Raw genomic sequence first — 17489 nt, 5'->3', positions numbered from 1 at the left:
TGAACACCACCAGTCTCCTGCAGAGCAGTGGAGTGTGTGCAACATTGGTGTCAGAGAAGTAGCCCATTTTGGTAAGCATAGGAAGCTCTCTTTTCCTGACCCAGACAATTAGTTCCTCTAGCTTAGTACTGTCAACACTGGATAGCAGTTGGCTCTCTAGAGTTTTTTTGGAGGGGGAAGTTCCCCACCCCACCTGGAGCTGCTGGGGATTGAACATGGGAGTTTCTGCGTGTGACGTAGCAGCTCTACCACTGAGCTACAGTCCAGCAAGGTTTGCACAAACAAGAAAAAGTGGCCAAGTTTTCAGAAGACCAGCTTAGGTACGATGACTCAGTCTCCACCCAGAATGTGCAGAACAGATCACATTCACATACCCTGCCTTTAAAGTGCATTTATACCATAGTAGCAGTCATAGCTTCCCCCAAAGCAAGGGCAAAACTAGATTTTGTTTTCCTGTAGCTACAGCTCTGCCTGAAGAATCTTGGGTACTGCCACATACTCCTGACAAAGCTACAACCCTGAGTCTTAACAAAATACATCTCCCAGGATTCTTTGGGGGACGCTGTGTGGTTTAAATGTAGGGTCTGCAGATGTGACTAAGTACATAGCCCACCCAAACCTGAGCAACTTATACCCAACCCTCCTTCTTCAACTTGCTGCTTTGGGGGGGGGGAGTATGATTTGCCCCCAAATTACATCACCGCTTTTTTGGTGCTGGAGTTTTAAAAGTGTCATCTCCACCCCAGCCCTGGTGCCTCAGATTCCGCCAGCCCCCCTTTTGTTTTTGCTCTGTGGCCTGATTACTCTCTATTTGAGTTTTCATTTCAAGGGTTCCTTACATACCTGTTCTCTTGGCTAGGAGGCTTTCTTGTTGAATCTAGAGCAATTTGAAGAGGCAGGAGATAATATTAAAAGAATGGCAGCATCTGTGCGATACAATACATGCTTCTCCAGTTGTCAAAACCCAGGAGCAGCCAGCCAGCATTGCATCTCTGTGGCAAGCCCATTGTTACATTCCTCGCTCTCTCACACTGAATACATTCCAAATAGGTAATTGTTTTTTCATCAGCAGATATGCAAAAATGAGCTATTGTGTATCTAGACCAGCCTTCAGCAACCAGCCATGGCTGTCCTGGCTGATGGAAGCTGTAGTTGAAAACATTTGGAAACATTTGAGTGAAGGCTGTTCTAGATACTTTCATGTATCTCCTCCCTTCTGAAATACAACCGCTTCCTCTCTGCCCTCTTGCTGAAAAGTTTGATTCACACATTGGGCATCATCTTTCACTTTGCCACAGCTTCCAACTTCTCCTCTGTGGTTGTCCATCATCTCATCTCGGGTCCTTCATTTCTATGCAGCATCCCAAAGCTCTTATCACATGAACCCCCCTCCTTAAATTCTTACATGGCCTTTGTTGTTCTCTCCTGGAACTAGGAAAGTTTCTTTTTCCTTCCTTGTCTTTGTTAACCCCTCCTTCAGGTGACATTCAATTTGGCCACCTCCATTGCCCTCAGCTGCCCAGAAGATTCTGCTTTGCCTATTTCTCACTGGCTGCAGAAAATAAACCCTTGTGTGTGGCAGAGCTACTGCTTACAAAGCAGATTTTCAAAAAGAAAGACAAAAGATTTTGCTTTTCTTGACTTTGCATGGTTAAAATGCTGGGAACAAGTACAGGAATGACTCAACAAGCTGAAGTAAAAATGAGGGTGCGAAAACGCAATGGGCATATTCTAAGAAGAAGCTGAGACACTGCAGGTTTCCTTGCTCATTAAAACATATAAGGAGCTAATTTTAGAATTGTCAACTTTCTCTCTCTGACAGAGATCCTGCGCATTTGCAGCTGCCTGACTGGTGTGCATTCTGCAAATGGCGCTTTTCTGCATTATTAATTTAAAAACATGTCTCAACAGCTTAATATTTTGAAATCTAAGCCGTGCACCCTCCACCCCACCTCAATAAAACAGGATCATAAATAACAGGGTACAACAGGGTCAGTGAAAGCTTGTGCAAAAAGACATCTGAAGCAACTCAGGACATAGGAAACACCTTTTACTTAGTCAAACTGCCTATCCATCTTGCTCAGTGTTATCTACATTGACTGGCAGCAGTTTTCCAGGGCAGCCCTACCTGGAGATGTTGGGGATTTGAAGTGGGGCCTTCTGCAGGCAAGGCAGATGCCCTCCAAGATGAGCTTTGGCCTTTCCTGGCATCAATGAACATGTGATGCTTGCCATTGATTGTGCTTTTCCCATCACTCCATCACCTCCATGGTGGGAAAATGTTTCTGTCCATCTATGTATGTGTGTAAGGAAATCCCACTGAATTTAGCAGGGGCCTGATCCCAGGCAGATGTGCATAGGAACAGACCCCGCATTTCTGTGCATCAGACTGCTCAGGAACCATTAGCTGATTATCATTTGCTCGGGTATTGTTCTTTAAATGTATGGCATATATGCAGTCAGTGAGGACCCCTATGAAGGGGAAGGGCAGGGCTGGAGAGCAGGCAATGGGTGTGGATAAGGCTAAAGGACTGAGCCTACCAGACCCAAAGCTTTGCATCGCCACATTCAGCCTTGCTCAACCTTTTGGTCGTATAGCGTATAGCAGAGAGCAAGAATGGGGAACCTTGGCCTCAGGAGCCACATGTGGCCCTCCAGGCTTTTCTGCCTGGCCCTCAGAATCCTCCCTAGGCCACATATTCCACTGGTCCTGCTTCACAATCTGAGTGTTTTTGCCTAGCTGGTCTGTGTCCTTGAACTCTGATAATGCCTCTTGCTTGCCTGGACAGAGAATATCTCTATGTGAGTGTATATAGCACTACTGCCTCAAAAGCAAAATCTGCATTCATTGCTCAGCTTACTTTTGCCCTTAGGCTTGTCCATCACTGGCATGTGGCCCTCAAAAGGCTATCCAAAAGGGAATGTGGCCCTTGGGCTGAAAAAGGTTCCCTAGCCCTGGTGAAGAAGAGCAACCCAAAGATGCTAAAATTGCTGAATGGGTAGCCAGGTTAGTCTCTTGCAGGGGAAAGAAACAGGCTTGCAACACCTGACACATTTATTACAGCACATGCCTTCATGGATTGCAACTAAAAAGGGGGGGGGGTTAAAGGGATACAGGTGGCACTGTGGTCTAAAGGACTGAGCCTCTTGGGCTTGCCAATCAGAAGGTCGGCGGTTTGAATCCCTGGGACGGGGTGAGCTCCCGTTGCTCTGTCCCAGCGCCTGCCAACCTAGCAGTTCGAAAGCATGTCAGTGCAAATAGATAAATAGGTACTGCAGCGACAGGAAGGTAAATGGTGTTTCCGTGCACTCTGGCTTCTGTCATGGTGTCCCATTGTGCCAGAAGCGGTTTAGTCATGCTGGCCACATGACCTGGAAAGCTGTCTGCAGACAAACGCCAGCTCCCTTGGCCTGAAACTGGAGATGAGTACCACACCCCATAGTCACCTTTGACTGGACTTAACCGTCCAGGGGTTCTCTTATCTTTTTTAAAAAATGAGAAGTCACTAGCTTTCACAAATAAGGAGGGAGGGTCAGTCTCATTTTGCAGAGATTGTTGCCTATCAAAATCAACTAGACCAATCCTGGACAGGCTTTAACCCTGTGGAGGCTGAATCACTAGGGTGAACAAGGCACTGCCCCACCAACCTCATTCTTCCCCCCTCCTGCCTGTCTTCTTGCATAAAAACCAGCCCTGCTCACCAGTTTCTTCCTCCACAGTCTCAGTGTTCCTACCATGCAAGTGTCCTGGAAAAACCAGGGCATCCCATTTTATATTTCAAGAGGACGGTGGCCATTTCAAACTGCAATTTCCTCCCAAAAAACGCTTTTTCAGGGCTGTGATCTCACATAGCATAAGGTTACCAGATTTTTTTCCAATGAATCTGGGGACATTTTTCAACTTCCTACTAAACAGATGGGTTTTGTCAGGGGACTGATTTGTAAATCTGGGGACTGTCCCCAGGAAATGGGGACGTTTGGTAACCTTAACATAGCACCCCAAAACACACAATTTTAGTGGCTTTCTTCAATGAGAAATTTCTGCATGAAATCACATAAGATCATGGTGCCCAAAATGGCCACTATCCTTTCATGAGAAAAAATGGGAAGATGGCGCACCAGTTTTTGCCTTCAATGTGTTGGAGGGTACGCAACATTCTCCTTGCAGAACTCAGACAGGAAGAGACTGGCTCTGGTTCCACTTCCTGTTGGCATTCCTGCCTTCTGCTCTACCAGTTCCAATAATCACCCTCCCCCATGTCTCTTCTACCTTGCTCTTTTGATCCTGTAGTAGGTCCTGCAAGCTGCTCAATATCTTTGCGCAGTCCAGGAGGGTTGCATCACCGTCTTGTGGATTCCGACACTTCTGTAGTCTTCTGAGGAACACAAAATCTTCCCGCAGGCTGATCTCATCTCCGACCTGGAAGATGGAATGATCACGAGAAGTCAGCTTGCCACAAGACAGCAGAACTAAGGACTCATTAGTTAGATGAGTTGATCGAAAACCCATTTCATAGTGTGCAATCCTACACATTTTATTTTATTTTAATTGGTATTTCTTACCCACCCTTTATCACAAGATCCCAAGGCAGGTTACAATAATAAAAAACAAAATAATAAAACAATTAAAATAGCTGCAGTAATAAAACAAGCTTAAAAACAGTTCCCTAAATATAATAATCAAAACAATTCCATATATGAAGATAATCAGAGGCTCCAGCTTGCAAGGCTTGCTTGGGGGAGCCAGCATCATGCACAATGTCCGGACAGTGGGAGGAGCCAGGGGCAGAGCTGACCAGCAGCTCCTCCTCCTCCTCCTGCCACCCTCACTCATGGGGGGCTGCTTCGACCCTCTTCCCCTCTGCAACAGCAGTAGCACCAGCAGGAGGAGAAGACCTCCTCTGCTCCCTGGTTTTAGGGGACATTGGGGGGTTCAGACCCCTCCCAAAAATATTGGGGGCCCCAAAAGGGCTCGGCCCTGATGAGTTGGCACCCTTAAAGAAATTGAAATTTCATTTATTACGGCCATAGGCCCATACAGGTTAAAACAACACATAAATAACAGCTTGTGCTGTAGGGAAAAAAAGCAATCGCTAAAACACCACTATAACAATAAAATACTATAAAATGGAAAGGCATACTACGCCTTAATTAGCTTGTAGTGCTCCTTGGCGTCGCTTTTGGGAAAGGACAGCAACTAGGAACCTAGCCACCTTCAGGGTCGTGTGGGTATCCTTGTCCTGCAAGATTTGGGCAAGGTGGAATTTTGGTGGGGTACCCTCTAGTTTCTGTATGATTGATCCCAACAAATTTGCCCGTGGCACATTGAACAAGGGGCAAGTGAACATAATGTGCTGGTAGACATATTGGAACTTTTACAAACAAACATAAACACTAAAGCAGTTTTAATTTTTATAGACGCGGAGAAAGCCTTTGACAACATTTCTTGGAAATTTATGAAGGGGAATTTAAAAGAAATGGGAGTGGGACGGGGGTTTGAGAACGGGATTGAGGCAATATACTCAGAACAAAAGGCTAAACTGATAGTTAACAATGTGGTTACAGAAGAGTTTAAAATTGAAAAAGGTACACGACAAGGCTGCCCGATTTCCCCATTACTGTTTATTTCGGTTCTGGAAGTGCTCCTGAATATGATTAGGGGGGACCGGTTGGTGGAAGGGATTCAGGTCGGAGCGAAACAATATAAACTTAAAGCTTTTGCAGATGACCTAGTTCTGACATTACAGGAGCCGGAGTCTAGTTTGAAAAGAGTACTACAACTGATTCAAAACTTTGGTCGAGTGGCAGGATTTAAGTTAAATAAGCAAAAAACTAAAGTTTTGGGGAAAAACGTGACAGATATTGAGTTGGAACAGCTTCAGAAAGAGACAGAACTAAATGTGGTTAAAAAAGTTAAATACCTAGGGGTAAATATAACAGCAAAAAATCTGAGTTTATTTAAAGATAATTATGAAAAATGTTGGTCAGAGATTAAGAGAGACTTGGATAGTTGGTCAAGACTAAAACTTTCTTTGTTAGGCCGAATAGCTGCCATCAAGATGAATGTATTGCCAAAAATGTTATTTTTGTTTCAGACACTGCAGATTGTAGACAAGACAGAGTGCTTCCGGAAGTGGCAGAAAGATATTTCTAAATTTGTCTGGCAGGGCAAAAAGCCCAGAATCAAATTTAAAATATTAACAGATGCGAAAGAAAGAGGGGGCTTTGCCCTGCCAGATTTAAAGTTGTATTATGAAGCTGCAGCTTTCTGCTGGTTAAAAGATTGGTTACTTCTTGAAGATACGGATGTTTTGGATTTGGAAGGTTTTAATAATGCGTTTGGATGGCATGCATATTTATGGTATGATAAAGCTAAGATAAATAAGGCCTTCAAGAACCATATTGTCAGAAAATCAGTCTTTAATGTCTGGACAAAATATAAAGACTTACTGGAGAATAAAACTCCGAGGTGGCTGTCACCCCTGGAGGCTAAGGCTCGGAAAAGAGCCAATATGGAGGCCAACTGGCCAAAATATTGGGAGATAATAGAAAAGGATGGTGACAACTGGAAATTGCAGAGTTTAGAAAAGATGAGAGACAAAGTGCGAGACTGGTTACACTATGCTCAGATTAAAGAAGTGTTTAAAAATGACAAAAAGCTAGGATTCCAAGTGGAAAAGTCAAAGTTAGAAACTGAACTGTTAGAACCTAAGACTAAGGTACTTTCAAGAATGTATAACTTGCTGCTGAAATGGAACACACATGACGAAATGGTAAAATCAACAATGATAAAATGGGCGCAGGATATTGGGTATAATATTATGTTTGAAGATTGGGAAAGGTTGTGGACCTCTGGGCTGAACTTCACTGCATGTAATGCGTTGAAGGAAAATGTGATGAAAATGATGTATAGATGGTACATGACCCCTGTTAAACTGGCTAAAATATACCATTCGTCTGATAGCAAATGTTGGAAATGTAAGGAAAATGAAGGAACATTTTTTCACCTCTGGTGGACCTGCCCGAGAGTGAAGGCCTTTTGGGAGAAGATATATAATGAATTAAAAAAGGTGTTTAAATACACCTTCACTAAGAAATCAGAGGCCTTTCTCCTGGGTATTGTCGGCCAGAGTGTGTTAAAAGAGGACAGAACATTCTTTTTGTACGCAACAACAGCAGCAAGAATATTAATTGCCAAGAATTGGAAAACTCAGGAGCTACCCACTGTGGAAGAATGGCAGATGCAACTGATGGACTATATGCAATTAGCCGAGATGACCGGCAGAATTCGAGACCAGGGAGAAGAAAGGATGGAAGAAGACTGGAGGAAATTTAAGATTTATTTACAAAAATATTGTAATTTGGCTGAGTGCTGAATTGGATGCCAGTGCAGACAATTGTCTACCATTAAATTAGATTTAAGGTTGAATTATATGTCAAACCAAATTAAGATTACTAATTAAGATGAATTAAATGATAATTTGTTTGAAACTAATTTAATAATGATGTAAGTGTATGCGGGAGGTGTGGGGGAGTCCCATGTAACAATTGAGAGATGTTAAATGGACAATGATAAGTGCTTATCTAATATATGCTCTATTTGAAAACTTTAATAAATATATTATAAAAAAAAAAAAAAAAAAAAAAAAAGAACATAATGTGCTGGAGCGACTCCAGCGTCACCTTATCACATTCGCACACGGCGGGGGCTTGGCCCTTTGAGAGCACCCTTAAAGACAATACAATGCTTTTAAAGTAGTTCAACCTGTAAAACAGTTCCAGTAATAGAATTGCACCCAAATTAATTCAGCGTACTCCCACCAAGTAAATCTGTATAGGATTGCTCTGCAAATTGACTAAAGAGGCATTCCCAGCCAACTGAGTCATACGGTTTTCTAAATGTTAATGTGTTGTTTACATATAATTTCTTATAGAAAAATCAGGCGGCAGACAGCGAAATACCAAAAAAGGAAAAGGGGAAAATAGGTCTACAACTTATTCTTGTATGCAACATCAGCAGCAAGAATAGTGTACGCTAGAAATCGGAAAAAAAGAGATTCCAGGAAAAGAACAATGATTGTAGAAACTGACAGAATATGCAGAATTAGCAAGCATGACTACTAAATTAAGAATTCAAAATGAAAAACAGGTGATGGGTGAGTGCGGAACTTTGGGGAATATCTACAATGATGTGACATTAAATTTAACTTTTACAACAGTGATAGGGAAAGGGATAAAATAGGGTGGATAAATTAATGGATATGTAGCTAAATAAGATGTATCTGAACTGCCATGGAAAGAAAGTTGGGTGGGGAAGTCTATGTGGATTATAGTAGAAGGGTTAAAATATGATCTGTAAATAGAAAACTGAGAAAAACCCATTAATAATAATAATAATAATAATAATAATAATAATAATAATAACAATAACAATAGAACAAGCATACAGAATAAGTACCCAATCAGGAAAGGTTGTTTTGTGGCTTTTTATGTTTGGAGGAAAGGCAGCTAAAGGGGAACATGATGGAAGTTTATAAAAAATTAAGCACAGTATGGAGAAAGTGGATAGAGAAAAGCTTTTCTCTTCCTTTCACAACACTAGACCTTGTGGACATCCAATAAAGTTTAGTTTTGGAAGATTCTGGACAGACAAAAGGAAGTCTTTCTTCATGTAGCACATATTTGCTCTCCCAGGAGGCCAGGATGACCACCAATTTGGATGGCTTGAAGGCTGGTCTACTCACCAGTTACACAATGGGCCCCTGGTTCCACAGGAGGCAGTAATGGCCAACAACGTTGATGTATTTGAAAAAGCACCTGTAAGGAGCTGTCCCCCCTAGATCACTTAGCAATGGCCCTACTCATATCCTGGGGAAACTGCAGTTTACTAATTATTAACGTTTATATTCCCCCAACTCCGGTAGTGATGTATGGAAGTGAGAGCTGGACCATAAAGAAGGCCGAAGAATGGATGCTTTTGAATTATGGTGCTGGAGGAGACTCTTGAGAGTCCCATGGACTGCAAGAAGATCAAACGCATCCATTCTTAAGGAAATCAGCCCTGAGTGCTCACTGGAAGGACAGATCCTGAAGCTGAGACTCCAATACTCTGGCCACCTCATGAGAAGAGAAGACTCCCTGGAAAAGACTCTGATGTTGGGAAAGATGGAGGGCACAAGGAGAAGGGGACGACAGAGGACAAGATGGTTGGATAGTGTTCTCGAAGCTACCAGCATGAGTTTGACCAAACTGCGGGAGGCAGTGGAGGACAGAAGTGCCTGGCGTGCTCTGGTCCAGGGGGTCATGAAGAGTCGGACACGACTAAACGACTAAACAACAACATTCCCCCAACTAGCAAAAAAAAAACCGACATTGAGGGCAACTGGAATAGACTGGATTCTTATGTCAGGTTACTGCTAGCAGATTATCCGGGAGCAAAGGTCCTGCTGGTGGGCGACCTAAATGCAAGGTTAGGGCCTGATGACGCCAGTTTAGAAACTAAATACAGTCATAAAATAGGGTACCCTGATGACTCTGGCCCGGAGGCGTTCCAACTACCAAGGCAGTCAAATACCAACATTCAAATTTTGCCGGAGCCTGCCTCCTCAAATTCTCTCGGCAGCTAAGTTTTCATATCCTAAATGGTTGCACCAGGGGCGACATCCCCGGGGAATATACATTCATGTCAGGGGCAAGAACCAGCACAATTGATTATATGTTGGCTGATAGTGAATTGCTAACAAAAATAGTGAACTTAAAAGTGCTCCCATTCTTAGAGGGGGACCATTTCCCTTTGTACCTGCAGGTGTCTCCTATAAACGAGTTGCCTTTCCTGAGAACAGTATACCCTGCAGAGATCACCCCATTAGAGCAACCTGGCTGCCAAGTCAAATGGACCCCCGCACTTGACTCCAAACTGAAGGAGATTCTAACCTCTGAAAAACTCCGTACAATTTTAATTGGCTCTGGGGACCCAATTTCTGAGTATGAGAGCCTGCTCCAACAATTAAAACCCCATCTTTTTAATACCACAAAGGCCAGCTAAACCAATAACATCAAATAAACCCTGGTTTGATGACACCTGTTTTGAGGCCAAGAGAGCCCTGCAAAATGCTTACAAAGCCACCCTGACAGCCGAAAATTCTGTCAGACAGCAAGCCTATCCGTGCCCTAAAAAAAGAGTAAAGGTAAAGGGACCCCTGACCATTAGGTCCAGTCGTGACCGACTCTGGGGTTGCGGCGCTCATCTTGCTTTACTGGCCGAGGGAGCCGGCGTACAGCTTCTGGGTCATGTGGCCAGCATGACTAAGCCGCTTCTGGCGAACCAGAGCACCATACGGAAACGCCGTTTACCTTCCCACCTATTTATCTACTTGCACTTTGACGTGCTTTCGAGCTGCTAGGTTGGCAGGAGCAGGGACTGAACAATGGGAGCTCACCCTGTTGCGGGGATTCGAACCGCTGACCTTCTGATCGGCAAGCCCTAGGCTCTGTGGTTTAACCCACCCGTGCCCCTAACTTTACTCAAAGCACCTCCTTAATAAGTTTACAGAATGGCTAGAGAATGATGATATCCTGGCAATAGAACAAGTGGGCTTCAGACCTGGAAGGTCCACGACAGATCACTGTCTAACGTTACAACATCTCATTGACAAATACAAATCAGGAGGGCAAGCCTCACTATACGCTGCCTTCATTGATCTAAAAGCAGCCTTCGATACAGTCACCAGAACCAGACTCTGGGACAGACTACAGGGTACCAATACAGATAGAAGGCTTCTGCTCTTAATTCAGCCACTGCACGCAAACACAGCTCTTAAGAGTAGCCGCCTAGGACACCTAACAGACCCCATTAAAACCTTCAAGGGAGTCAGACAAGGGTGCCTTTTGGCCCCTCTAGTATTCAATTTCTATTTAAATAGTTTAGTATCTGCACTCAATGACTTAGAACTCCACCCTCTGAAGCTCGCAAATCGGCATAGCTCGGTCCTGTTATATGCTGATGATGCGGTAATTTTATCTAGAACCCCCACTGGACTCAAAAGAGCACTAAGGAAGCTCGCAGCGTACTATGAAACTGAATGTCTCAAAATCAACTATCAAAAGACCAAGATACTCACTTTTGGGGAAAAACCAAAGCTTAGAAGCTGGGAACTCCAAGGCCATAAATTAGAACAAGTCATAAATTATAAGTATCTAGGAATGGTGGTACAGGCCTCAAGAACCAACAAACTTCACATCAGGAGCTCAGCAGAAAAAAACTGCAAACTGTACTCTTACATTTTTCAGAGCACAAGGGGGCTTTTTTGTCCCCATGGCCCTAAAATTATACAAGGCCAAAATGTTGGCACAGCCCCTTTATTGATCCTTTCTGGCCTGCCTTCCTCTGCTTTCTCCCTCCTTGAAAGAGTTCAATCCAAACTCTTTAGAGCTCTCCTACAAGTCCCCACATGTGTTTCAAATGCATGGGTTAGACTAGAAATGGGGATGATGAGAGTGGAGGCTAGCATCTGCCTAACATCAGTCTAAAAATGGCTGACATTGAATCTGCTCCCCCGAGGAATAGCCCCACTGATCCTCTGTGACCAGTTCCAGTCAGGCTGGCAGACAGCAGTCCTGAACACCCTTTAGAAACTGGTTTTTGCCCCTCAAGCCCTTCTAAGTCTGGGCTTGGGCCAGGCAAAAGCTACGATCAGGCAAAGAATCATAGACAGCGAGAGACAACAGGACTGCTCAAGGTGCCCCGACTATAAAATTGGAGAAATCAAGATATACATAGCCGCACCGGCAGCATATCTCTTCTTTCTCGTATCCAAAAATGCAAGAAGGGCTTTTACACTCTCCAGAAGCTCGGCTCTGCCCTCACCAGTCCTGGAAGGAGCCTTTTAAAAAGTCCCATATGCTCAGAGACTTTGCGCCTGTTCATTGGGGGAGACAGGAAGCCCAGAGCACTTGTTCTTTAGATGTCCCTTTTATGAAGAGGCACGTAGTAAGACCATTGATCCCCTGCTGGTGAGGCTTGCTGACCTCCCGGAAAAGCAAAAATTTGACCTTTTCCTGTTAGGCAAAGATCATAAGATGACCCAGATGGTCGCCAGATTCTGTGTACAGATCTGTAGGCACAGACCATCCCCCGACCCAAACTAGTTCATTAAGAAAATCCTCAAACTCGGTTCCATGGGTGACTCAGCTCTCTGCAGTAGCTTATCTTAAAGTTTTAAGTGTCTATACGCTTATCTTATTTATAAATTTTAAATTTATTGTTGTACATTGTTTTAAACGTTTGCTTTCCTTCTGGGATTGTACCCCCAAGTGTGTTTTATAAGCTGGTCTCTGACCGTAATAAATTATCTATCTATGTATTTGAAAAAGGATTAGACAGATCAATGGAGGATAAAGCCATCAATGGCCACCATGGCTAGGCTATGTTCTGCCTCCACAGATGGAAGCAGTATTGCTTTTGAATACCAGTTTCTGGAAACCACAGGAGGGGGGAGCACTTTTGAGCTTATGTCCTGCTTGTAAGCTTCCTGCAGGCATCTGGTTGGTCACTGTGAGAAGAAGGTGGTGGGTTAGATGATCCATTGGCCTGATCCAGAAGGCACTTTTTACGTTGGTAGGTATAGGATTGCAGCTGAAGATGGCACCAGATGCAACACACACAGGCATCATCAATTTTTAGACTCTAAAACATGGATGGGGAACCTCTGACCCTCACTGGGGTTGGCCTATCATCCCTCATCAATTACCATGCTAGTAGGAGCTGGTGGGAGTTGGATCCCAACAGCATTTAAAAATAAAATTTGTCCTTTCGCTGCAAATGTATACAAATTTATCTTGGTTATTAATCTGTTAGCCTCGGTGACTCAGGGAAGGAACGCGTTCCAAGGACATAGGAATGCTGATCCATTGAGCTCAGGGGTGGGCCCACTGAGCTTGCCCATTTGACCAGTGAGGCCATTTGGGGCAAATCACACCCACATACCCTACGCATGAGGCTGTACATGAGAGTAGGTGCATTTCCTTGCCTTGCTCCAGATGGGAAATCATTTCCTATTGAAACCTTCTGTCCCAGATCTGCTCTTTGAACCTTTGACAACCAAATGTTCAAAGACCTGTGCAGGGCTGTCTGAAAGCCCTTTTGCAAACAGAACCATACAGCTCTTTGAGACTCCTTTTTTTTTTAGGTTCTAAGAGCAGCGGGACAAGGAGAAGGGGACGACAGAGAACAAGATGGTTGGACAGTGTTCTCAAAGCTACCAGCATGAGTTTGACCAAACTGTGGGAGGCAGTGGAAGACAGGAGTGCCTGGCGTGCTCTGGTCCAGGGGGTCACGAAGAGTCGGACACGACTAAACGACTAAACAACAACAAGAACAACAAGATCAGCAGGGTATTTGTAAAAGGGCTTTTGAACAGTCCCACACTTTGTTTTGAAATCCTGACAACTGGAGCTTCAAAATCCAACATTGCCTGATGCTGTAGTGGCATCAGGTGACTGACAGGTGGGATGCCCCATCCATCTGTTAACATTGGCCCAGAAGGGGTGGGGACATAAGAATCTGGTAAGATAAGAAGCCAGCAAAGATTCCCATCCCTGATCTAGCTGCAATCAGTTCTCCAGGATTCCAGGCAGGGGACATTTCCAGCATTTATCTGGAGGTGCTGATAATTGCTTTTCTTCTTACAGCTTAAACAACAACACATATACAACAAAATAAATAGTCCTTCCCCCTTAGCAACTATGATATGGCACAGAATGAAGCCATTATGTAGAACACAAAAAAGAGAGTCCAGATTATCCAATCCAACACAATGAAATAAAAATAGCACAATCTCACAAATCAAACCAGCCAAAGGATTTCACATGTTGTAGGAAGTCCTCTCTTGTCTGTCTTGTTCATGTTTAATAAAACAGTACCATTCTGCCAAGAATTTGTCTGTGGCTTTTTTTAGCTTCTACCACTCCCATGCCATTTTTAGCTTATTCTTAAGCTTTTCTTTTAAAGCAAACTGCCACACCTTTCAGTACCATGACACAAGAGTTGCCCCTTCCAGCCTCTTCCAAAATCTGGTGATCAGCAACACGGTTGCTACCCAGACCCTGAGACCTTTTGCATGCAAAGCAGTGCACTGAACCACAGTTTTCCCCCTAAAACATAATGTGAATTAATAGCACCAACCAAATTTGAAGTGATTTCACAATGGAAATGCCTCTAGGTAACACCTGTTAATGGAGGGGAGGGTCATTTGGCAAAGGTGGGAAATGCTTATAGTGGGCAAGATAAATTACAGTGGCTTCACACCCTAATTTCAGACATGAGACTGATCTACACTGGGCAGTTATAATGTTAAAAGTGTGTTATAAAAATGTGACACCTGACTGGGAAATTGCCAGAACCAGATGGACTATCAGCTAAATGTTATCATATATTATATAAACAAGTATCAATACCATTACAGGAAGTAAAGATGAAATTTTAAGACCTGGTAAGGTCCCAGAGACATGGAAAGAGGCATATATAACATTAATTCCTAAACAAGAGGCAGATCCAACTTAAATAAAAATTATAGGCCAATTTCATTATTAAATAAGGACTATATGTTTGCACATATAATGGCTAACAGGATGAAAATAATCTTGAAAGAATACATTCATCATGATCAAGCAGGATTTCTTCCAGGGAGACAAATGAAAGATAACATGAGAAATATTTATATTTTAGAATACCTGGAAGTGAGAAATGAAAAACAAGCAGCAATTATGCTTATAGATGCAGAAAAGGCCTTTGACAATGTCTATTGGGAATTTATGAAAAAAGTTCTTGAAATAATGGATTCTGGAGAAAATTTCATAAAAGGAACACAGGCAATATATTCAGATCAAAAAGCGGAATTAATTGTCAATCAGGTGGTGACGGACGAATGTAAAATACAAAAGGCAACAAGACAAGGATGTCCGCTATCACCATTGCTTTTTATTTTAGTCCTGGAGGCCTTGGCGAGAAATATAAGAGCAGAAGAAAATACTAAAGGAATTAAGGTAGGGAAAAACTCATATATACTGAGAGCATATGCTGATGACCTGATTATTACAGTGGAAAAACCAAAAAATTCTCTCCCTGTGCAGGAGTTTTGGCAAGTTGCTGGTTTTAAAATAAACAAAAACAAGACTAAATTATTAGAAAAAGGTAAGAAAGAGTTAACTCAAATTACAGAGACAGAGATTCACAAAAGAGCTAAATATTTGGGAATTTGGCTCTCTACTAGGAATGTTAATATCTATAAGGACAATTATGAGAAATATTGGAATGAAATAAAAAGGAATCAAAAATTTGGGGTAGAATGAATTTATCATTACTAGGAAGAATTGCGGCAATTAAGATGAATGTATTGCCAAAAATGTTGTTCTTGTTTCAGACAATTCCTGTGATAAGTAATGCAGTCTGCTGTAAACAATGGCAAAAAGATATTTCAAAATTTATCTGGAAAGGGAAGAGTCCGTTGGATTATGGCCATAGCTTGTTCATGATGAATCTGCAATCATTTGAGTTTATACTGAAATCCTGAAAAGGAAGTGGGTTTCTCTCTCTTTCTTAAACAGTCAAAACCCTTATGAGGGTTGGATTAAGGGTGAGTGTGAGCTATCAGGGCACCTGTGTTTCTGTATGGCAGGGGCACAGCCGGCCCAAGACATTTTGGCACCTGAGGCTAACCACAAAATGGTGCCCCCTCTCCCTGTCAGGGAAGAAGGGGCAAGTGAAGATCTACATCAGCAGCAAGCGGGGAATAATGATCTACATCAGGATCTGCCGCCCCTGTGTAAACCACAGATTAGGAAATATCCCATCAAATCCAAAAGGATGACAATGCGCTTGAAGGCAAGGAGAAAGCTTCCATCAGAAAACTGGAGCCTTGCAAAAATTAAAAGAAACCGAAGTAGTCATATTTAGCACATAAGAAGAATGGGGGAAAATCCATAGTAGGGCAGCCTTGCTAAGGGCCAACAAAATAATGAGGATGCTTTCAAGTTCTCCAGAACTCACCACCAGTCAAAGCAAGGAATGAAGACAGAATTGGATTGTTGTAAAAAATGGTCCTTTAGGTACCCTAAGCTATTGAGGGCTTTATGGCTATAACACCATGACAGTTTCTTCCTCCCACCTCCCACCCCCCACCCCACTTGCCAAAAATAAAAATAAGCAAAAATCCTGCTTTGCTCAACAGCCAGCCTGATAAAGAATTTTGGAGAACTCAAAAGCTTGGTCACACATTTTAGTGGGCCCCAAGAGGATAATTGTCTGCACTGCGGATTTTAGACTTGCCCAGATGTGTAGGAGGCAAACTAACTAACAAAAGAATTTGAGGAGCATTCTTTTCTTTTTCTTTTTTAATGACCACCACTAAACATTTATTTAAATATGTGAAAAACAGGAAATCATTCAGGGAGGCAGTTGGACTGTTACATGACAAAGGAGTGAAAGGCATGCTAAAGGAAGATAAGGAGGTTGCAGAGAAACTGAATGAATTCTTCGAGTTTTTCTTCACTACGGAAGATTTTCACACCGCCCACCTCAACTGATATATATATATATATATATATATATATATATATATATATATGATGTCTAAAGAACTGAGGTAGACAAAGATGACAAAGGATGGAATTTAACGGCTCAGAGACAGATTGAAAATAAAAAAAGTCACAGAGCCCAGATGGCATCTATTCAAGAGTTCTTAACCCAAATATAAACTGCTGATTTTCTAATCATGTGGTATGGGAACCGTACCTACAGGGCTGGACTAGAACCTGGGATACAAGGGTTCAAATCCCAACTCAGCCATGAAGCTCTTTGGGTGACCTTGGGCCAGTCACTTAGCTTAGCCTATCTGGGAGGGTCGTTATGGAGATTAAATGGGGGGGACCATGCATCCCACCTGGAGCTCCTTCGGGGGGAAAGGTAGGATATAAATGCATTAAATCAATCAATAAATAAATTGGTATCAATATTAGAGGGCTGCACTTGGAAGGTAGCCAGCACAATGCCGTTTTTAAAAGAAAAAGAGAAACATTGCTGACTGGTTAAGTAGCTTAACCCCTATTAAATGGTTGGGAAGTATTATTAAAAAATTAGTTTGACTTCACTGCAAAGACGCGTTCCTCAATTGTCTCCTGCGACAGACAGATGCCAACCATATTATTAAAGATAAAGTTGTTAAGCATGTTGAAGAACAAGTCTTATCGCAGAAGAATTAGTATGGCTTCTGCAAAGAGAAGTCCTGCCTCATCAACAATCTGCAGCCTTTTTTTTATACGTAGGTTTTGAGGAATGATTTGTTAGATTTTATACCAGGTGATGATCCCTCATTAGTTGTTCCTGAGCAAATTTAGTAAGAGAACAGAATGTCTTTTGAAAGGGGTAGAGAGGCTGATTCATTTATCAAGTCCTAAATGACTTGGGAGCTAAACACAGTGGAGTAGCATGGGGG

The 17489-nt window shown here is 42.7% G+C and overlaps 1 protein-coding gene across 1 annotated transcript in view; it reads right to left on the bottom strand.

The window, feature by feature from the left end:
* CD40LG (CD40 ligand) overlaps positions 1-17489 on the bottom strand; it is a 33605-nt gene that overhangs the window by 4502 nt on the left and 11614 nt on the right. The window contains exons 2-3 of the mRNA XM_083595669.1: positions 4271-4420; positions 844-877 (exon numbers count right to left, since the gene is read on the bottom strand). Coding sequence (XP_083451795.1) covers positions 844-877; positions 4271-4420 — 184 coding nt within the window. The remainder of the gene's footprint in view (positions 1-843; positions 878-4270; positions 4421-17489) is intronic.

Source organism: Podarcis filfolensis (genome assembly GCF_964270895.1).
Source record: "Podarcis filfolensis genome assembly, chromosome: Z".
NCBI lineage: Eukaryota > Metazoa > Chordata > Lepidosauria > Squamata > Lacertidae > Podarcis > Podarcis filfolensis.
The sequence above is the reverse complement of the archived record's forward strand: the minus strand, read 5'-3'. Positions and strand labels throughout refer to the sequence as shown.